The following is a 24,195-nucleotide window of genomic DNA, read 5'->3' as shown; positions in this document are numbered from 1 at the left end:
GACAACCTGTGTGTTTTACTTAATCCCAAACCATGATGCCGGATGTTTCCAGTGTCTCCCCATCACTCGCTGTCAAACAGAGAAACCTGCTGCTCTAGACAGAACCTAAACTGTCCCGTCAGATGGGGATTACACTAAAGCCCCTAGACTGACCTTCCAAAATAGCTCCCCAGCCATTAGTAGTGTGTCAGTCGACCGATCCCTTCGCACTGGGGCAAATTTAGGGAATTATTCTGTGATTGGTCAGAACAGTAGGTTAGGCTTCGTTGACATACACCTTGTCTGTGCCAACCATTGGAAATCTGTAGTACATGTGTCACAATGTTTTTGTAGGGTTGGCAGCTTTAACTCTTGAAAGTTGAGTTTAGATGTTTAGACTACAAAATTGGTTGAGGATCTATATGTTTTATTTGACTTTGGGTTCAGTTTATTTCTACAATACAGACTCAAAATACAATGCTGCAATTAAAACAATATTTTCATCTTTATGTAAATAACATTTGTGCTAAATTTGGTTGAACCCCTTTTGAATTAAATCTCAAACACATACTATAAGTGACACCTCTTATGAACAGTGTTTAGACAGTCAGACTAAACACTGTCTGGTTACACACTATGGCTGCTCTGTATTTTGGGGAGTTTATTTTGAACAGATTAAATTACTACACTACAGTGCCACAGAAAAGTTCATACACATTGTCAGCAGCTTTGGCTTTTTTATAAATCCTAGCATTTCTTGGAATGCTTAATATTTTTTATAAAACAATTACAAATAGTACTTGGCATTGTGGTAGCTCAGACTTCTTAAGCATGCCATACTGTTTTTTACCAGGTAGATGATCTACAATGTACAACGCAATGTACGCAATGTACAACTCGATTTACAGTTTTAATTCACATATCACAGTACATTTGTTGTAATGTCAAGCACATCAGCACTTCAGTCATCACATGATTGTGTGAAGGTTGAATTGTGGATGATAATGGATAGTTTATAATGAGTGATTTTCAGAGCTGCGATTACAGCATAGCATCAAAGCTACTCAAAGTACATCACCTCAGTACATAGACTGTGAAGACACAGGTAAGCAGCTGCCTATGCAAAACAAATGTGAATGAAACCTTGCTTAAGAACAAAGATGACTTTCCAAGTCAGTCATAGATAGGACTGCACCACATTAAAATGTGGTTTAACCTCAAATGTTTAGGGCCTAGTAAACCTAGTAAATCTTAGCATGGTCAGCAAGGGCTTTTGAATAAAATCACCATCTCTTGCCTGCTTACATTATATTTACATGTATTAATTTAGCAGATGCTTTTATCCAAAGCGACTTGTGAGAGAGCTTTACAAAAGTGCATAGGTCAATGATCATGAAGAACGAGATAGCCCCAAAACATTGTGGGTTGCCAAAACATGAAGCAAACATTGTGAAAAGCAAATAAGTGCCAATGGGAAGAAACATAAGAGCATGTAGTTAAACAATTTACAATTAAACAACATCAACCTCAAAAGTGCAATAGTGTACCTGTGGGAAAGCAAGCAACAATAATATAATTCGCAACAATAATATAATTCATGCTTACACAATGCTTACAACTCAATAAGCACTTTGTCTCAAATGCTCAATACATTTAGCCTACATAAAGAAAAACAGGACTGTTTTGTCCTGAGTCCAGGGGGAAGGAGCCTGATTCTTTATTGCTATGCAAGTTCCTACCTTTTGCTTGGTTTTAACAAACATGGCATCCCTCTCTTTCAGACCTTAGCTCTCAAACTTGTCTTTCACAGATGAGACAGAGCTGTTCGTGAGCAGACGCACTGTGCTCAAACATAAAGAGACGTTGGGAGAAGATTCTGGAATCCTCGTTCTGCTCCATACAAAGCATGACACAAGAAAGAAGACAGAAAGCTTCTGTGAGACATCACCCTAAGAGAGATGAAAACCTTGAGAAATTATGTAATAAAGATTGATTTGTAATGTAGTGCAAAGTCACATCCTTCATGATTTAAAAAAGGTCCATCAACTAAGATGACGTTGCACTGAAGTCTTATTCATAATAGGAAGTTTCAAGAGTGACCACTAGATGACTCCAACTCTTGGGTTTTGTAAAAAGAAGACTTGGTTCTTGTCTCACATTTGCAGATACATTAGCCAGTGAAAATCATTTATATATTATGCTACTGTTTTGCAAGTAATTTAATGGTTTAACCTGTTGAATATTATTCGCACAGTGCTAACAATGTTTTGATAAACGAAAACTCCATACTGCACACAATTATTAAACGAAAACAAAAGTTAGGCACAAGGACTGAACAAAGCTTCATTTTTAGCAATGCACAAGTCTCCTTGCATCCATCGAACTATCGCCGCCCTCATTGGCTGAGACTGCGATGAAGTCATGACAAGGGTCGTGCCAGTGGTTTTAGAGAATCTGGAAAACTTCACTCTCCAATTGACTGCTGTTGAGATGTATTGGTGCCAACCTTTTTTTTTTTTTTTTGCTTACCGCTATTAATGACAGGCTCACAATCTAAAGTCAAGTTACGTTTTTATTTAATTTCATCACTCTTTTCTTATGAAACCAGTAACGTTGATCCAACGGAGAAACCTTTTTTTCATGAACCTGCTATTTGTTCATCAATTAAGAGGACAATTTAAATCCGAAAAGAGTGTTCTTGAAAGGATCCATGAGACTGAATAGGACAAAAGACTTGGCCATAGAATAGGTAAGTTAATCTATAATACTCCATTCTGATTGTCTCGTTTCGAAAATTGACATCATTTCAATCTACTAACTAATTGTATTGAATTCGGCGATTCCCCCCCCCCCCCCCCCCCCATTGGCATTGTATCTCATGCCTCGTATACTATCATGCTATTGTGGAGTTATATGCACTTAAGGGATGTTAAGATGAAGGGGTATCGTTAATGTAGGCTATTTAGTAGTTTTTTTGTTTAGCAGCAAAGAGATAAGACGCATGATGCGTTCTAGTGCGCTGCTGAGACGAGATCCACTTAAAAACATTGTCACATGTCTTCTCTTCATTCACAAAAGTAAACTGATCCAGGTTGAAACACTAGCGCATTGTACCAATGCAGATCATTTACAAAAACGTTGTAAATTGTGTGATCATGTGCCATTCCATCCAATTTGAGCAGTAAAAAAGTAGGCTACGGCTGCGCACCTTATGCTGCCAAGGCTGACAGTAATGCCATTTTATAGTTTTAAAATATTGCTCAAGATAAAATTATACTCTGGTTTTGTGGATTTCATAGATGTCATGGTTCTGCATCACACTTCTAAAATAGCACTGTTATGCTTGTGTGTGTTTTGACGTGTTTGAGCAATAATTTTGTGCTATTGTGCTATTCCCCATCTATGTGTGTGTGTGTAAGTGTGTTCGCGTTTGTGTCTAAAAATCCCTTTCTACCCAACCAATCGTTGTCTTTTAAAGACACACACTCTGAATAGAAAAATTGTCCATGGAGTTAACAAAAAGAATGTCTAACACACCATTAAATGGATTCCGGTCCAGAATGTGCCACAGGGCGAGGACTATTTTAGTTGAGGGAAACGTCGCTGCCAGTGTCCTGGGGCAGTGGCAAGCGTTAGACTCTTGCAGTGGCGCTCATTGTTCCCCCACATCATCACATGACTAACCCATTGGAAGGAAGAAAGACGACACAGCAGACCACACGGTTAAATGGTCTTGTATTTTGTATGTAAGTGAAAATAAACATAGGTTTTACAAAGTGTAGGGCTGTCAGCAGGGTGATGCGGGGAAAGGTGGATATGATTCACGGGGCCCATGGCTTGGAGGGGGCCCATTACTGGTTTTCATGTCTGTAGTAATTGTTTGTCAATCAAATCAATATTTCAAACCAAAACAATACACTTGCGGACACTTTCTAAATGAAATATTTTGAAATCTCTAGGGTCCCCCTCCTCCCCGCTCGAATAAATGATCTGCTCCAACTGCACGTTCCCAATTCCCAAGTATTGTGCAGTGCAACTCAGTGCGACAGTTGGATTGCGTTTGCAACGGGTGGCAGGAAGATGTCGTCGCAACATAAATCTGGGGCAGAAAAAATAAAAGAAAGAATGCATAGTGAAAAGAGAGTCAATGCTGGGAAATTGTTCAGAATTCTTTTTTTCACCACAACAACAAAATATTTGAGAGGTGAGGTGACCAACATAACCTTAGTGTACCTATCATGATGTAGGCTACACGGCACGCAGGTTAGCTAGCACTTCTCATGCTCCTGAAACTCATAGCATAGTCATCTGACATTGCTCGCGGTGTAAACCAGTAACAGAATATGGGCTGATATCTCCGTAATTCATTACTTACTGAATTACCATTCCACTAAAATTATTTAGAAATTCATGAAATACTTGGTGTAGAGATATACGTTATGAAACATGCACAGCGGAATCGCTAGCTTTTCGTTGGCGTAGTTGGTAGTGGTCAGGCTTGAGATATTCAGGTGGCGGGATAGATTCCTGGTTGTGGGCCAACGGAGGCCAACGGAGGCGTGACCACGTCAGTTACAAATGTTATATTTTTTGTCAGTAGACCTTCATAAATTTGACTGACTTCCATGGACTGTAAAAAGGGGGGGAAGGGGGGGGCGGGCATATATTTTGTCACAGGGCCCAGGATTCCTAGCAACGGCCCTGGCTGTCAGTTGAGCAGGCTAATAGAAAGCATGAGGCAATGAAGGCAACTGTTGACATGTTGTCTGAATTTTCATCCAAGTTCTTTGTGATGCAAAAAGTCTAGGGTGGCAGGGTCTTGTTGAGCCTCTCCATGGCAGACATTCCGCCAATCAAATAAACTTATCATCAAGCTCTTGAGCAGACATAAGATTGATCAATTTAGTCAAGATAGTTCAAAAAGTCATAATCATCTGAACAACTAATGTAATGGAGTAACAATGTCAAGAGAATAACCACTGTTGTAGACTTATACTTTCAACCTTATTGTCTAATGGTTTAGTTTTGAGAGTGGCCATCTGGCAGCAACAAAACAGCATTATCTTTATGTATAATTACAGGGTTAGAGATTAACAAAGACTGGGGTATAAATAATAACTAAGGCTGTCTCAAATGCTTCCGTGTGTTGCCTCTTTTTGTAGAACTTTTGCAGCTGTATTGTCTTCTAATGAGATGAATAAGAAAAAGGCTAATTGTGCTCTGACAACTTACTTTCAATGGGTAGTCAATTCAAGTTCTGCTGAATTACACAGTGCCCACGACTGAGACTGGTATTTAATAAATAAATACACTTTTTGATACAGGTTTACAAATGATCAATGATCAGGTATTTAATACCAGCTCTTTTGGTTAATAGATACAATAGTGATAATAAAACAACTGGCCATACCAACAATTAAAATACATTGTCTTGACTTATGAGAGAAAAGGGGCAAATGGATTGTTACTGTGATTGACAGGGACACATGTCTATGTTTACTGGGAAGCCCAAGGAAAATGGTAAGAGCTTTGTGTCTCTTTGCAAGGAAGTAATCCTGTTCTCCAACTACAAGTGAATGAGCCCACAATACTGTAGGACACTCCCATTCCAACAGCATTTTGACTTTTGCGATTTTTGGTGGCAATACAACTTTCAGTGTGCAGAGTGCTTGATATTTTGCTCATTATTATCAAAATCCTTGTTTAAGTTAACTCATATTTAGTTGAAAATTCCCCATAGCCTTTCTTTTTTCAATTAATCATTGTCAAGGCACCTTTCCAGTGAATTGCATAGACATCAGTGTCACAAGATATACTCTACACTTAATTCTTAATCACATGACAATTCTTAGTTGTCACACACGTTTGTATCTAAAGATGACCATATTCAGTATAACCCCAATATTTCACATTCATTCTTGTTAGTTCCCATACATTTCCAAAAATGGCCATGGTGATCAGCTAAGTTTTGTACTGAGTCAGTTGCACAAACATAGAATGTTGTTGATCATTGTAAGCGTTCAAACAAGAGCAATCTAGATCGTATCCCACAACCACCTTTTAGATTAGTTCCCATAGTGATATGTAATCTTTTTTGAGCACAATAGGATCAATTACATTTCTTCACTGATGGCAGATCTTTTTTTTCTTTTTTACTCTGAAAGGACAATTCATAGCATGGTGGCTGTGGGGTAGATAACCCAGGTGTAAAGCTTTTAATTAAATGTCTATCTAGTGGTGTCTGCTAAAATCTAATTCTATGCTCAAGGCTCCAAACCTTTTTGGCAGCTCTCCGGGAATCACAGAGATGGAAGGGTAATTGTGAATAGTGAATAGTACAGTAGATACTATACTATTCAGTAGTAGTAGTTTTTGCTCATTACATTAATAACCTAGACATTATACTTACTTCAGCTATACCAATGGCAGATCTCAGAAAAAGTTATCTATGTTGATACCAGATTTGACAACAATCATCCATGTCAATTTTCCTTTATTGAAGAATCATATTAATATTCTATAAAAAAAAGATTTCTTATGCTTTCAGTTATTACAAATTACAGGATAACAATGGGATATTATCCTATCTTAATTTACTCTATACCTCACCCTGCCAAACAGCAGTCTTGCATGCTGTACATGTATGAGTGACATACGATTCCCTATAATACTTTTTAAAGATGAGATAATGTTCAGATTTATGTCTGAAGCCTTTGCAGTTGGCGCCTCAACACAAACAAAACCATCACTGTTTAGGTATGGCTGGTTGTTGAGTTTTAGCACATGTAACATTATATTCCAACACCAGACTCTTTCTCAACCATAGAGTAAAAAGCATTTAGACATAACTGTAATTTCCTGGGTTCTAGTGTCTGGTCACACTTTAACTCTGTTCTTGTACCTCCCTTTTCTTTTGAAGTTGTTGCCCATCTGTGTGGCCTTGAAGAAGCTCATGTGTTGTGGAATTATGTTCTCTTTGCTGGTATAAATACCATAAATAATAAGAATACCAGAATAAAATGCCCTTTGTTTCAGATCAGTATCCTGAGCAGAAACATTGTATTGTACACTATCAGTGGGTTGACAAGAAGGTGGTTAATGGTTTTACAAGTAATTCTTAATGTTTCTTTAAACCTCAAGTGTGTAGTTTTACTAGGCTGCATGGGTATGTGGTTTATGCCTGAATTGCCTGAGTCCCAGTTAAATGTACCAAATTTCTGAATGTAAGGTACCACCTGTCCCTATGAATGGGGGCTAGGTGCTGCTAAGAAAGAGAATCGTTAAACAAACAATGCATGGGAGACTTTTATGAGGCTGATAATTGACTTTCACAAAGACCCCCCCCCCCCAGACCAACTGCTCGCTTGCTGTAGGATAAAAGCTAGTGTCAGCATGCTTCTGCTTTTGCCTAGCACTTTACCAGGTGAAGCAAGAGGTCAAGAGATAAGGAAAACATTGTCTAGATGTTAAGAAGCTTTTATTTTAGGTGATGATCAGGTATCACCACCTAAAGTATCACCTAAGGTTTACAAAGCCTTTTTGTCTTCAATGCCTGTCTTGAAGTGTTGATGTATGGTGCACATCATGACAACACTTTAGTGTGATTTGAATGTCAGTCCATTTATATTAGGACCCCTATTATTTAACCACCTTATTTATCAATTCAGAATAGAGTGTTGTGAGTGTAGGTCAATGTGCATGTGTAGTATGTGATGGTGGTGTTGGTGACTCTTTCCCCAGTGAAAGTATGTTTCGGAAGAAAGGCAGATCACCCTGGAAGAGAGAAACCGACACAGCTGAGCATGTTAGGTGCCCAGAAGACACAACACAAGACTCAACACAAGGCAGCTGTGTTTACTCACTGTGCACCTCTCAATCTCACCCGTATGCCCAGTTTAACAAAACAACTCACTAACCACTATGAGATAAAAACACCGCCCCAGTAAAGTTGAGTGCAAAAGTTCAAAGTAATGCTCTTTCTACAGTTTAAAGGATTCCCCATCCAGCATTCGTAACAATAGACTGTCATAAATTCTCTGTGGTAAAATACAATGCTGACAGTTTGGTAAAATGATAATGTTCCTTTGAAGTGGCCATGGTCCAAAACTCCATTGTGCAGTGAAATCAAATCCGTTGGATATTTGAAATTGGATATGCCTTGAAGTATGGTCTGAAAGAGCATTAACTTCAGGACCCTTCAAATTAGAGTTCATCTTGATTTGGACGTCAACCATGAAGGACACATGTATCCAACATGTATTATAGTAATATACAAATAGTATTGCATGAAAAAATATTGTGAGGACTTTGGGTTTGAAGAGAGAGAAATCTTTGCTTATTTGATTACCTTGTGAAGGAAATGGTAGGTAGTCCAATGAATGACTTACATTACATTTACATTTATGCATTTAGCAGACGCTTTTATCCAAAGCGACTTCCAAGAGAGAGTTTTACAAAAGTGCATAGGTCACTTATCATAACAACGCAACCCAAACATTGCGGGTAGCCAAACAAGATGCATACATTGTGAAAACCAAATAAGTCCCAAATGGAAGAACAATAAGAGCATGTAGTTAGACAAGTTACAATTAAACAGCAAGAACCTCAAAAGTGCAAGAGTGTACCTGTGGAAAAAAGCAAGCAACAATAATATATTTCTTGGTGAGTACAATAATTTTAAGACAGTTACAACAAACCAACAAAAGCAACAAGTCTCTCAATAAGAGACATTGTGATCCTGGAGGAAACTAACATCAGGTCCAGCCAATCATTCATAAGTGCCGTTGTACTCCCGGAACAAGTGCGTCTTGAGCCTTTTCTTGAAGGTGGGGAGACAGTCAGTGTCCCTGATGGAGGTGGGGAGTTGATTCCACCATTGGGGGGCCAGACAGGAGAAGAGCTTGTGTTGGGACCGGGCAATCTTGAGCGGTGGGACCACCAGACGGTTGTCAGAAGAAGACCATAGGTGGCGGGTGGAGGACTTGACTCCTAAAGCAGATGTCATAGGAGGGGGTCAAAGCACATAATTGTGCTTTGAAATTGGGCAGACATGGGCATTGGGCATACATATAATACATAGATATTTACAGGCCTACTGCAAAAGGTGGGTGTTAGAAGAACAAAGAAGATTATGGAAGATTTAATTGAAAATCACAATTTAGAGTGCTAGTACTTTACTGTATATATTGTTATTTAGTGAAAGCAAAACTGTCCTAAGCACAAAGTAACTACAGTATTACTTGGTAATTAATGTGTTGCACAGTCAGGGCAGGACTTAGGGGGGTGGGGGCCCCTGGGCTTGAGTCATTTTCGGGCCCTCCCTTCTATACATGACTTTAAATAGAACAAAATGATACATACACAAACTATGTATGTTCTGGATAAATTGAGAATACAATAAGAGATCACAATTCTGAACAAACAACTAAACAAAATAACATTATTTATGTTATTCTGAAGTCTATTTAAAATGTTAAAATAATCTGAATTATTAAAAAAAACGTGGTTTGAATGAATGATTCAATTACTCACTCAAATACTTCATTTGTTTCATGGACGAATCAGCATTTTTGAACGAATCTCCTGAATGAACGATTCAATGACAAATATTTTAAGTCATTATATCTGGTGAATGTCTGGGTGAATACTCGATTCTGATTGGCTGCAGGGGTGTCCATTATCATCTGATAATGTACACCTACTAAGTAGTTCCAGCAAAACTGTCTTTTCACCATTCTAAATTATTGCGCTGGCTACATAGTATGAGCAAAGAACTATACTCTTTGGTATGAGCCTGTACAAAGTGTCTGAAATAACTAGCTAACCATAACAACAGGGACGCAGTCAAAGCCTCCGTTTACAATTTTGAAAGACTAACAAGCTAACATGTAATTACAACAATGATTGACTTTAATATTTCTTTTCACCTATTTGGAAAATGTTACCTTTCTGAATTTACTGTATCTGTGTCACGTAACCGCTAATCTCACATTCCATTCGCTATTCACCTCGCTAGTCAGACAGGCTGCGGCCAACACGACATGCCGATTATTTTGTTCGTAGAAATCTTGATTTGATTTGGGGACAATGACATGGCTGGACAGCTGGCTAGTATTGTTGTTAAACATACGGTCAAATTATAATTACTGTTTGGAGAATATGTCAACTTTTATACGATCATCTCACATCCATTTGCTATTCAACTCGCTACAGTACACAGGCTGCAGCCGCACTGTAGCTTAGTACTAGTAGTATATGTCCGATACCTTGTTCGTGAAAATCTTCATATGGATTTGGGGACAATGACATGGCTGTTTAGCTAGCTGGTCTTCTTGTCCAACATATTGTCAAATTATATTTACTGTTTGTCAACCGTACACAATGTTATTGCCTATGAATCTAGCTAGCATAACTTAGCTTTCTGGCTAATAAATAGCTCAGTCCTCCACTGCGCGTAAATGTAAACGGGCGGGGCGGGGCCCCTGGACTGGAGCCCAGTCCGGCCTTGTGCACAGTGTAATTTAACAGGTTCTCAAATATTTTCACTCATTACGGTGGTTATTTCTTATTAGTTTAAGAGCGTGATATAAACTGTCATGTCGTCATCCCAAATAAAATACCAAATACTTTTCTCCTTAGCTAACTATGTAAGGCAAATGTCAATGTTGGTCAGAGTGTCGGCATATGCATATTTATGTAATGTGGCCTCAGTTTGGCCTTTGTTTGAGCTTGGAGCAACTTCAGACGCTGTTCTCGTGCTTCCAGCCCCAACCTTATGAAAAGACTTCTATAAGCATCCGATTCTGGCCAGACACTGGCCAGAGCTGAGCAGAGTATCAAAGCCCCCCCCCCCCCCCCCCCCCTCAGGAGTGGTGTGTGTAGGGCTCTTTTACACATACAGCATCGCCCTTGTTTGTGCGCAAGGCAAAGTTGTCCCGGGGTGTGGGGGGCTTAGCCAGGGAGGGTGCAGCTGTGCCCCGTTAGCTCAGTGAAACTGGAGAATGCTAGCCCTGGTGCCCCCATTAACCACCTCTGCAGACACATCGTCAACAGACAGACAGGCAGAGAGCCCCTAAGAGTCCTCTTAGAGGCTTCCTTCCCTGTCTCATGTTTCTGGAGGAGGTCAGCCTCATTAAATGCAGGCAGGCAGACCTGGTGGGGTGGTTAGATTTAATTTGTTTAACCAGCTAGCTATCTAGCATCAAATATGTACTGAACAGCTGGCAAATCAAAATGTGTCATAGTAACCCACTGGCAGTGTCCTATCACTACCGAGAGCCGTACTGCTTGAATGATGACAGAAAAAGTCAGATGACCAGCTGCTGTGCTACACAATACAAGTGTTCAAATGTGTCACTTAGTATAACATTATGAATAAACTTTGGGAAGGTTGAAGGGACTCTCCCTTTAAGCTGTAAAACAATAAGCTGTAAAACAATAATGAAACAATCAAGGACTCTGAGTACAATAAGTTAACGTTTGAAATATCATAGCCTCATGAATCACAAACAATAGATACATTTTGATAACTTTTTAAGTTGATTTGTTTGTTTAAACTGCTTACACAGACTTGGACTGTTCTTGGTGGACTAGGATGTGACTAGATTGTTGATGCTAAGGATGCTTTGTAGAGGCAGCATCAGACAAACAGGAGGAATCCAAACGGAGACAAGTGGGTCAGGATGGATAACCAACAGAGGGGTAGACAGAAACAAAAACAATCAAAGCTGCATTCAGCATTGTGCCGGGATTCAGGCAGTCAGAGTGTTTGTGGTTTTGGGTGATCTCAGTGTCTTAAGTGGTCTTACTTTTAAAACAGTGGTTTCCTAACTTTTGGTATTGGCTTTATTTAATATATTTTTTAGTTAAGTAAAAGTTGTGAGTATATATTCAATTATATTATTATTTAAATCTACCAAATTATAAAGATTAGCATGATGAGGACCATAATCAAAACAATCTAAAGCAATGGCTACTGCTTTGAAAAACATGTATTGTCTTGACTGTCCAAATGATTTGTTTACACTGAGTAAAACAATTTATTTCCTGGGTATCTTAATACCTTAATACCTTATGCATCAAAAGTATAGAAAATAGCTATAATTCCTCACAAACTTTGCTTTTGTGACCAGGACAGTGATATTTTGAATGTACACTTCCAATGAGAAAACAGACAAATTTGTGCCTTTTCATTCACATAAAGTCAGACAAAACAACATAAATCAAAATGACCTTGTACATATACATTTATTCATTTAGCAGACGCTTTTATCCAAAGCGACTTCCAAGAGAATATAGTATACAAAAGTAATACAAAAATGACTACAAAAGAAAAGATGTAGAAGTGAGCAATGTGAGCAAATGTGAGCAAATGAGCATCAAGGATATGGACTTAGCAAAGTAGGGTTGTAGCCGGTATGACTTTAGCCTGGGGAGAAAGGGAGAACAGGTAAGGAGACCACCTAAAGCCTATACTTGTAGGACCCTGGGGACCAAGAAAGAAAACAAAAAGGGTTGGGAAGACGGGGCCCTTTCTTTATACACCCAGCTTGATTTGGAGTGTTTGGACATCCACCAAGGGAGAGAGATTTGTGTGGACCCAGGTAACAAAAAGAGGTGAATATCAACATTGCTTTGATGTATGATGTAGGTATGTTATGCAATCAAACAAACAATGTTGTGTAATCCAATGTACTGTTTTTTAAACTGTCCTCCTGCGCATTCACAGGAGGACGTATTGACTATGTGCAATAGTCTATCATTGTTTTTCCCACCTTTGTTTTAGTGCTAGTTTTGTATGTTAGTTGAGGGGGGGCCTTGTGGACTTTCTGTGGGCATTTTACAGTATCCAAAGAGGAGAACCAGCAGGTCTCAGTGCAGTGCTTGGGTCTTAGTTTCTGGTGGAGTGATGTGTTCTGGGTAATCTGATTGATTCTTAAATGTTATATGTTGTGCCATGATCAGTTGGCTGTGACATGGTTTTCATTGATTTATTGCTGTGCATACTGTGGTTCATACTGGCCCCATCATAGGCCATTTTTATTCCCTTGCCTTGGGCCCAGAGCCCCCAACACATGATCATGGACTGCCACAGAAAACACTGATTGGTCTAAATCTCTTTGATGATTCTGCAGACCTTACTTGTATGAACCATCATTGACCCTGTGGGGATTTTATATTGTTTATGTCAACAAAAATGGAACACCTCATAGGTTAACTCTGCTCGTGAAGTGAGGTCAGGTTAGCAGTGCTGACTGCTGACATAATATAGAATCAGCTGCTTTTAATGGGTTTTCTTTGGATGAAATGTTGTCTAGCTAACAGAATAAAGTAAGTAAGTAAGACTTTATTTATATAGCACATTTCATACAAGAATTGTAGCTCAAGGTGCTTTACATAAAATCAATAAAAACAATAATACAAATGATAAAAGTAATAATTAAAATAGCAAATTATAAAAACAATAATATAACGAATAAAAGTAGTAAAACCCTTCTGAGATAAAATTACTTAAATGCTTCAGTAAAAAGGTAGGTTTTAAGCTGTCTTTTAAAAATGTCTAGCATATTTGCTTCCCTAATATTTATGGGTAATTTGTCCCATAGTTTTGGGGCGTAATTATCTTCTTATCTTCCAATCTTCTTATGATTGCTTCTGGTGACCTCTAATAGGCCTGCATTTGATGATCGCAGTGTTCTAGCTGGTGTGTAGTTTATAAGGGAGTTAGCAATGTAGCTAGGTCCTTGTCCGTGTAGAGCTTTGTATGTGAGGAAAAGGACCTTAAAGTCAATTCTGAAGGTAACGGGGAGCCAGTGTTAAGTAGCTAGGACAGGACTAATGTGTTCTCTCCTTTTAGTTTTGGTTAATAATCTAGCTGCAGAATTTTGAATGAGCTGTAGTCTTTCAGTGGTTTTCTTGGGAAGACCAGTGAAAAGTGCGTTACAGTAGTCCAGCCGGCTGGATATAAAAGCATGAATTAACTCCTCTGCATCATTTTGGTTTATGAATGGTCATACCTTTGCTATATTCCTCAGGTGAAAGAAAGCTGTTTTGGTCACTTTATTAATGTGAGAGTTGAAATTCAAATCTGAGTCCAGGATTACACCGAGACTTGTCGCCTCTGGTTTAAGACAGGGGGTTAAGCCTCCTAGATTCTTAGTAAGCATCTCTCTTTTGGATTTGGGGCCACATAGTAGGACTTCGGTTTTGTCTTCATTTAATTTAAGAAAGTTATCATTCATCCATTTGTTTATTGCCAACAGGCAGTTAGTAATGGAATTGATGGCCGTTGCATTGTTGGGTTCAGTGGATATATATAGTTGTGTGTCAAGTACATTTTGTTAGATGAATGAATGCGTTACTGATGCAAAAACCCCAATCAAACTTACACCAAATCAACTAGATAGATTGATTCCACTAGATGGGAAGTAACGAAGTACAAATGCTTTGTTACTGTACTTAATAAGACTTTATATATATATTTATTTATATATAAATAACAATTGCAGCTCAAGGTGCTTTACATAAAATCAATAAAAACAATAATACAAGTAATAAAAGTAATAAAACCCTTCTGAACCCAGGCCGCGGTCTTTGCGGTATCTCGAGCCACAGTCTTTGTGGTTTCCCAATACAAATAAAAATGGATCTCAACAAAATACAAGCCGCAGTCTTTGCGAGAATCCAAAACACACAAGCCGCAGTCTTTGTGGTATCTCGAACTTAAGTAGATTTTTCTGGTACCAGTACTTATTTTTCTAAAAACTTTCATTCCTTACATTTTTTACACAAATATCTTTACTTTCTGCTTCTAAAATGTTCAAGCCAGGCTCGTTAGTTTAGATTTAATCTGTATTTGGTGGCATGATCAATATTATTTCTTGTCATTGCGCGCCTTTTTTCATTTCCTGGCAATCATGCACAACAAATGTAAGCTAGTCTATGAAGCTACCATGGAGCAAGGCAGAAGGCAACAAGAAGAATATTTTCCCCCAAAAAGTTTCAAAACAAAAGTTTGCATCATTGATGATGACTCTACGATACTCTACTGTAATTTACTACTCTGCTCTGCTTTAATGTTAAAAACATTGAATTTTTCGAAAGGTTTAACAATCATTGATGCAATTATTGAAAGGTACGTTATGGATGAGACAGAGGGAGTTAGCGATGTTGACATGACCGAGAATAGAGAAATTCCTGATCACCCATGGCCATATATGAGGGAGATGTTTGAAATTGTCTGCATCAAAAAGGATTCCTGGCGAATGCGCTGCGTGTCTATAATGTTTATCATTTATAATCAGCTGCATCACGGGCATGGGCACTGCACTATCTATAATTCCAGGAATCTGTTTGTGTGTCTGTGCCACCATCAAGCAACATCTTTATCATTGGCTGCATCACAGGCACTTCCCGGGGTCTGTAACTTGATGATTCAGGTCTGCTCGTCGGTCAGTTGTCGGTGTCGACACGAGCCGCAATGGGTATTGGACCCACTATTCCTACCACTTTAGAATCCTTGGTCGGTTTCTTGAGGCATGGATATAGCAAGCCGCAAACGGGCATAGGACAGAAACAGCGTTCTTATGAATTTAGCCTCCTTGGTCGGTTGTTGATGTCTTGTTTATGTGAAACAAAAATCCCTTTGGCAGAATTTTGCATCGCTGTATGGTGAATTAGGCCTACAATTATGACAACTGCCTCAACCATTGTGCTTATGTAATTAACTAAATGTCTAGATGTTTGTGGTGGTCAATTTAACTGACAACCAATACATTTTGATCAACATGACATGAGTAATTGATAATGTAGGAAACAGCAGTCAATTGTCGGCTACATAATTATTTGCATTGGCAATTTATTTGAATGAGAAATTTATTTTATGATGTGCAAAAATGACTAGATGATATGAAGGTTGAACAAGTACTTTTGAGAATTGCAATTGTGATCTGAGAAATGTAGGTACCAAAGCAAGTAAAAATTACTAGAAAAAAGGGGCGGCTGTGGCTCATGGGGTAGAGAGTAGGGATGCACCGATCCAACTTTTTCAGTCCTGATACCGATGCCTGGGCTTTGTGTATCTGTTGATACCCGATCCGATACTGTTGTTGAATTAATAATAAACTGTATACCTGCACCTTATACCTTCCTTCCACCATGTGGAAGAGACTAAAGGCACCAGACTTTCCTAACCAAACATTACTTTCCTAACTAAGACAAAAACAGAAGTACAAAGTCCTTGTAAACATTTTCAATTATAAATGTTGCTAAAAGTTTTTAGCATGAGTGCAATGCCAGAACAGATAAACCACTGTCTCTGGGTGCTCGTCACAGAAGGTACAATTAAAAAGTAAATCCTTTTTAAACTTCCTCATGTAATGACTTGCAGGATAGTAGGCTATCTATGGATAATCTTCTTTAACTTCAACAAACAGTTCCAATAGGGAACTAGAGAGGGTACGATTTCTGGGGAAATTGTGGGGTGTGCTTGCGTCGGTTGCAGATGGGGATGTTTCCAGGCTGTGAATATCAACACCCTGTATTTTTGTACGCCCTTCGACTTGTTAGCTCCTGCGATTCCCACACAGCAGAAGTCTAGTAGTTAGCTAGCTCTACAATTTACCGGGGCTAGGTCTGAAGCTAGGAGCAAAATGGAGCACAGCTGCCAGCTGTAGGTATATGCAGGTAGCAACGCTAGTGCTAAATAACTATTTAGCTGGTCGGCTCCATGACGCCAGGTAAGTAGGGCTCGTGAGACTGCTCACCAAAAGAACGAAGGGGAACCCACTTATCTAGCAGATTAAGACATGTTCGTAGGTATCTAGCAAAAAGTAGTCTACGGTACTAATGCTGTGGGCTCGCTGATATCGCTGTCTGTCTTACTAGAAAGTTCCCTTGTGCAACACAAGGCACTTTTTGCCACAAAAACATAGTTCAATCCTAAATTGTGCAACGGAACGTGAATAAAAATACAACCAACTTAATCGGGACCAATACAAACATTTTGACACCTACGTTGTCTTTGTAGTCCAAATATTGAGGGATCCTTAAGGCCGCAATATGCTTCTGCGTCTCCGTTTACGGATGGGCGGGCGCACGGATACGGACGGATAGACTTCGTTTATGGTTCTCCGTAGGCTGTGGGTGCTGAAAACAATTCACCGCCAGAAGAGTAGGTGGCGAAACGTTTTTTTGTAAGTCGTCGTGGAGTGCTTATTTATCCAGGTTATCGAGAAGTCGGAGCAAATTTACAAATGAGCCGTTTAATCAATAAAATACGCACATTTTCAGCAACTACACTGCCCATTTCTCGTCACATTTGAATTCAGATGCTGATTTACATGTACTGTTTAGCTGAAATATGAATTGTAAAAACTTACAGCAATGGCGGTCAAAGGATTCTGTTCGTCCTGTTTATCACGGCAACCCCGCCCCGCCCCTGACGCAAGCGGTTCTTAATACTGACCAATCACAGCCAAGGGGGTCTCCGTAGCTCTCCGTCGCTCACGACGGAAAATTCAGGAGGTGCACGTCGAGCTCTCCGGGGCTCTCCGAGGGCTGACGGAGAGCTCGTAGAGGGCGTTCCTCGGAGAAGAGGGCGTTCCCATGTGTCCGTTTTTCGAAAAACGCAGAAGCATATATAGGCCTTTAGGGGTGGGAAAATAATAATAAATATATATGAGAGAGAACAATGGTTTGTGCTCGCTGAAGGCAAGCACACCCCAATGACACTGGGAGAAGATACAACATCATACAACTCTTCCAGAATCCGACACACGTGCTGCTGACGAATGACGTAGGATGTGCTGCAACGGAAAAAATTTTATGATTATTTTTCCGATCCCCAATCCAGCTATTTTGTCAATATCGAGGCCGATATCCAATCTTAATATCGGATCGGTGCACCCCTAGTAGAGAGTGTCATCTGTTAATCGCAAGGTTGGGAGTAAGATCCCCGACTCCTCCAGGCCATGTGCCGAAGTGTCCTTGAGCAAGACTCTAAACCTAAAATTGCTCCTGATGGGCAGGCCAGCATCTTGCGGGCAGCTCCGTTGCCTTTGGTGTGTGAATGGATGAATAAGAAATGAGGGGCACAAAATATAAAGCCTTTGACTGCTGCTAAGGAAGAAAAGCGCTATATAAATGCAGTCCATTTAACTATGTATTGCCATGGAGTATGATAGAGAATAAAAGTTACCAGGTCAGAATAGTTGGTTTCTGAGTTTTCTGTATAATATACAGAGCAATAAAATGTAATGAAGCTAACTTACTGGTCTCATTTACCCCAAAAATGATAAAGCAAGCCTAAGCGCCTCAAAATAGCAATCGAAATATTGTTAAATTGACATCAAACACAGCCCTCCAATGTGGACATTTACATAAATATGCACAGACAATCAATTCTACACAAGTATACCAAATTTCAAGTCCATTGAACCTATGGTTCAAGAGAAGAATATTTTTGTAGATTTTCCCACATTTTCTCTGTACAGAAAAATCCATCATGGTGGACCTTATGGGTCCTTGAGGCTTTATTCTTCCCCATGAAAAATGTGCCATTACTTTGAAAATTGAACTTTTGGGCGTGGCCTGTAGAGTCCCCTAAGGGCGAATGTGGGCCATTGACTAACCCCCTTGGCGTGGGGGTTAGTCATGGTCTGTTGAATCAATGTGCCAACATTTTTTACGAAGGAGATCTTGAGTTATTAGCAATAATAGGTTACCAGAATAGCATATAATTGCCAATTGTGTGTTGTTATATTAAAATAACATTGTAATGATGTAAGCAAGGCTTATGGTTTCTTGGGATAAAAGGCCTAACCTTTTAAGACAGCTTTGCGAGATCACAACCATGCGAGAATCAATCTTACCAAGCTTCAAGTTATTCGTTTCTGCCCGGACCAAACGGTGTCCTATGAGGAACTACTGGCAGCTATTCTCTCTCATATATATTTATTTCTTTATTCATTATTATTTTCATACCCTAACTAGTCCCTACATTTTTGCACTACATAGACAGTGTCTGTGTCTAAATGTTCGTTGTCATCCCAACTGCGTTGCTTGTATTTCTGCAAATGTTTTGTTGCATGGTTTAGGCAGAATTTAAGTTTTTGTAGCAAAAAGCTAATGGTAGCTAAGTAGCTAGCCACAGTCAGAATCGTCACAATGACACACGACGCATGCGTTTGTACAAAGGCCTGTACAATATATTCAAGCTGGTATGTTCACTGTGTTCAGAGGAGACTGACTCAGTGAACGACAAGTAATTTTGCTACTTGCATAGCTATTAGCTGACAAAAAATACAGCCCAGGGTGGTGTTATTGCAGAAAACATAGCTGGCTACATCCACGGTGTCATCCTGTGTGTTTTGCAGATATTTCTCAGTTTTTGTTAGCTATAGCTTTTTAGCTTCCGGGAGGTACTAACTAGGTTACTATTTGCTAACTGGTAGAACTGTAAATCAACTAGGCTACTTAAGAACAAAAAGGCGCTAGGCACAGGACAGGGTGATAATGTATCATATGTAGCCGGATTTGAGTAGGTAGTCTTATGGAACGCCATATGTGCCAAAACATGCAATTTTGCGTTCAGGTTAAGACGACACATTTGTCCGTCTTAACACGAGAAGAGTAAATGAGCAGCAACAAATTTATGTTGTAGGCTTTTTAATCAATGCTAACTTATTAAATAATAAGTATGCATACTTAATTAAAATATACAGAAATATCAGTTGTAAAATGTAAGTACTAACTTAAATACAACTCAATTTTCTCCCTCCTCCTAGGTGTAGCTTTGACCAAGATGGCCCGCTTCCTGTGGCATTCCTTGAACATCCTACTGGCGGCGACCTGCTGCTTTCTGCCGAGGTCCACCTCCTCCCTCAACCTGGAGGACCCCAATGTCTGCAGCCACTGGGAGAGGTGAGCCACAACCACTGGACCCCCTTTTACACAAGGGCTGAGAATAATCTATTCTAATGTATACTTGCATAGAGTACTAGGCCTGTGTTATACACCATGGTGATTCCGGTCATCATTGAAGTAACATTAAAAGGTTATGCATTGCACTGCTAGACAAAACAGCATTAGCTGTAGCTCATTTGAATCCTGCACCTACATTTTTGTCAGACAGATTTGCAGGACAAAATTAATAGGAGGATGAGAAATCCATTAAAGCAGATTGAAAAGAACAAACGTGGAGGCAGCTTTCCCAGCTAGATTTACTTTCACTGCGTAATCTGGGGAAACAGCTGCACCCTTTCAGACAACTAAGAAGCAATACAGTCATGGAACAGCTCCCTCAGACTGTAGAGAGAAGGGGTACACAGTATGTGTGTGGTTTTGAGAGGGAGTGTGAGAGGGAATGGGGGTAAGCTTTCCTGTTGTTTATGATTACAGATTGAATTATACACTTACATTTTTCCGAAACACATGCATCACTTGAAACAAATGTATTGTATGTTCAATTACTTGAATTTCCTGCTCAAAGGAAATTCCATAAAGTTCTAAATGGGTCACTGTAAATATGTACTAACTAGTCTGTTGCACACAAATTACACCAGTTGACTGATTCCTCCCAACATGAAAGCTTGCATTACAACATGTGACCTTAATAGAGCACTTACTGACAGTGTCCCTCAAATTTGTGCACTTTTACGATGAAACCAAACTAGAAATGTGTCTTTTAAAGGTCTACAAGCACTTGAAGTATCTTGTGCCTATCTACCTACCAGCCACTCCCTTTTCATATGAGGCTGCTTTCCTCTGCAAAAGACTCTGTTGTCACAACTGTCACCTGCATGTTACAAGGGAGCGATTGTTGCAGCTAACCATCTTGAATTGCAAAGGAAACTTAATTGTTGGCGTATTTATAATTTTTTTATAAACACGCACGGTCTACTGATGAGTTGAAAGGCAGGGCCACACACAATGAATTAAGCTATTTCACTCACTACCAACCATGTAGGGACAACTAGGGGGGTCAGGATAAAGCCACTGGCCTAATCCAATCCCATTTGGATATATACCAACAAGCACCTTAATAGTGGCCTTATTAATCCACTTAAGGGTTAACAGAGCCCTAGCCTTAGCCTAGCCTAGCCTTAGCTAGAAGTTAGCCTTTTAGAGAGAAAGAAGGTATTAGACCACACATCGGCTATATTGTATAAACAGTGGGGAGCAAGAGATGTCATGAGTATCTCACTGCCCTATCCTATCGCCCCCTTTCTTTCAGCCTCCCCGTTGTCTTCTCTCCTAAAACCATTCCCATATTTCCCTATTTTGTTTTTTCTCTCCATTAGCTACTCTGTCACTGTCCAGGAGTCGTATGCACACCCCTTTGATCAGATTTATTACACCAGCTGCGCTGACATCCTTAACTGGTTCAAGTGCACAAGACACAGGTAAAGAGCCTATGTGTGTGAAAGGCATGAAAGTCATAGAAACCTTATTGAATATTTATCTCCTTGCATTGCTTGAAATGTATTTTGAATAATTTCTTGATTGCATCCTTCTTGCCAATCTCTCAATTACTTATCTTGCCATTTCTCTTGGTTTAAAGGGTAAGCTACAGGACTGCCTACCGCCGGGGAGAAAAAACCATGTACCGCCGCAAGTCCCAGTGCTGCCCAGGCTTTTATGAGAGTAGGGAGATGTGTATCCGTGAGTATCAGCTGGTCTAGTATCCCTAAAGCCTGTTCCAATTCTTTTGACTGTGCTTTTCCTTTGTTTCTTTCTTTTACGAAAATACATTTGTCATCCAATAAAATGGATGACAAATGTATACCACGGGCATATCAATGGTTTGAGTGTATGCATTTTTGTGCATATTTTCTAAACGTGCAGTAGATCTGTGATAAATTGTACAGTACAGTATCACATTACTCTGTATACATATAGTGCTGTAAGCATTTATTATTGAGTAACTTGAGTATACTTTTAGGTGGAATGTAGTATGTAGTCATTTAAAGATCTGAGTTTTGGGGAATAGGGGGTTTGCTGACTGTTCCACTTGGAAAATGAATTAGTCAGGCTAAACCCTAATGACTGTTGTCAACATGTGGCAAGACAGCCAATCAGGTGCCAGGAACCAAGAACAGGTGTTCGGCAGACAGAGAAACAGGGAAAGCCCAATGACAAAAACGACAACTGACTCTGCAACAGGGGCAAGCAGTAAAAAAACATAATTAAAAAAAATACAACACTAAATTTATCAACCATATCATAGCTAAAAGAATCTTGTCTCTGATCCTGTTTAGAGACATTCATTCCATTGGTTTGTTTCACGGGTTACAAAGATAGACATTTCAGTTTGATTTCTCATCCCATTAATTTGAATTGAGATTAGGGCCAATGGAGTTAAAATATCTAAACTAGCCAACAACATGAAAGATGGAGCGATAGCCACTTTCTTTATCTGCAGTGAATCAGCATTTTTATTTACTTGAGGGATGGGGTATAATGTGACTTAAGGCTCAAAGGGGACTTTATCTTCATTCTGAAAGAGATCTGTTGTAAACAGGATACAGTGTGCAACTATCACATGCTGCCCCTCAGTTTCCTCCTTTATCAATAGGCTTACTGTACAGTGTGTCTGAAGGGCAGACATATTGTGTCAAACTGAGATGGCTGAATTACTTTGTACGTGATGAAAGCAACATAGTGTCTATTAATGCAGACACACACTTAAAGATTCTGATTTGTATCAAAGCTGGATTATCAAATCTTATTAAGAAGCATAGTTAATGACATGGACATATTTAGGGAGTTACAATACTCAATAACCTAACCATCAGGTTAAGAATTCGAGCAAAAAAGGTTTTAGTTTTTTACTATTTAGCTTCTCAATTGCTTGTTACTTTTACATTTTTTGAAAGGTTTATGACTATAAAACAAATGACATCATTGACATATATATATATATAAAAAAAAAAAAAAAACACCCTATGTATTTCTTGTATGACAAATTTCTTAACATTTTCATGTCCCTTTCTCTCCTTCTTTATTTGTATTCTCCTCCTCTTCCCTCTCTCCAGCCCACTGTGTGGATAAGTGTGTTCATGGCCGTTGCGTGGCCCCCAACACCTGCCAGTGTGAGCCTGGGTGGGGGGGCTCCAACTGCTCAAGCGGTAAGGCTCCTCAGCTGTGCCTGTCTGTCTGCCTCTGTCTGTCTCTTTCTGTCTCTGTCTCTTTTCGTGTCTTTCTGTTTCTCTCTCTCACACACAAGCAAACACACACAGTCTCTCTCACTCACACGCTTCACGGCACACAAACTTTCACTCATAAAAACCTTAACAGGCATATCGGCTCTCTTAGAAACAATTATTCTTCACTCACCACACACATACCCACTATCACCACCTCATCCCTTCCATATGGTCAACTAACTTACTTAACTAAAATTTGGTTTCTAAATGTTGTTGCAGGTCTTCTTTTATCCCAAACTAAACTCCTTTTACTAATACAATTCCCACCCCCCCAGTAGTTTTTTTTACGTGGAACCTCTTTGAAGGATGAAGGACATGATACCAGTTACTGTAAGCCCCCCTTCCTTTGTAGCATTACAGAGAAGACAGCTGTGGGTAAAGTGGGGGGCATCCTCCCTATTCTTGTGTGAGCCATATCTTCGCTGGGGTTTGCTTGAATTGGGACATCTCTGCCAACCCCTCTATGCCAACCGCCTCCCCTACCCCCCACTCGAATGTTGGGAGAGACACTTTTAATGAAGAATGAGAAGGAAGTCTGGGTTATTTAATATTTAGGTGAAAAGGATTATTTTGTGGGTGTATTACGTGATTTAAGGGATTGCGGGGTGTTTGTGTTACCACTGCAAATGGAAGTGTATGTGAGTGTGTGTGTGTTTGTGTAAGCGTAAGTTCCTGCCGGCGTGTTTTTACTCATGCACACGCATGGGTGTATGTGAGTTCTAAGCATGTGTGCAACTGCATCTCCATACTTCTGTGTCTATATGAGGGGCCGTGTGCCCCACTGTCTTCTATTTAAGATTTTTAATAAAGAAGACTTGTTGTGTCTGGAACTGAAGACTCCCTGTGGACCTGAACAGGCTGGACTAGTCTGTCTGGCAAGGAGTCTGGTCCGCATTGATACTGTCAAGCTAGAATGCTACCTAATTAACTGTCTTCCTTAAATAGATAAACTTGAAAAAAATGGCTATCAAGTAGATACAGTTTTTCTGTTGAAAGATGCATAGCACCACAG

The 24,195-nt window shown here is 39.6% G+C and overlaps 1 protein-coding gene across 2 annotated transcripts in view; it reads left to right on the top strand.

Annotated features, from left to right (window-relative positions):
• Positions 1 to 2,507: 2,507 nt before the first annotated feature.
• Positions 2,508 to 24,195, top strand: part of LOC134038676 (multiple epidermal growth factor-like domains protein 10) — a 48,262-nt gene continuing 26,574 nt past the window's right edge. For both annotated transcript variants that reach the window (XM_062484206.1, XM_062484205.1), the window contains exons 1-5: positions 2,508 to 2,728; positions 19,764 to 19,899; positions 21,279 to 21,380; positions 21,539 to 21,639; positions 23,013 to 23,105. In XM_062484206.1, coding sequence (XP_062340190.1) covers positions 19,781 to 19,899; positions 21,279 to 21,380; positions 21,539 to 21,639; positions 23,013 to 23,105 — 415 coding nt within the window. In that variant the 5' untranslated portion in view covers positions 2,508 to 2,728; positions 19,764 to 19,780. The remainder of the gene's footprint in view (positions 2,729 to 19,763; positions 19,900 to 21,278; positions 21,381 to 21,538; positions 21,640 to 23,012; positions 23,106 to 24,195) is intronic.

This window comes from Osmerus eperlanus, chromosome 18, assembly GCF_963692335.1.
Source record: "Osmerus eperlanus chromosome 18, fOsmEpe2.1, whole genome shotgun sequence".
Classification (NCBI taxonomy): domain Eukaryota; kingdom Metazoa; phylum Chordata; class Actinopteri; order Osmeriformes; family Osmeridae; genus Osmerus; species Osmerus eperlanus.
Note: the sequence above shows the minus strand (reverse complement) of the source record. Positions and strands in the feature narration are given on the sequence as shown.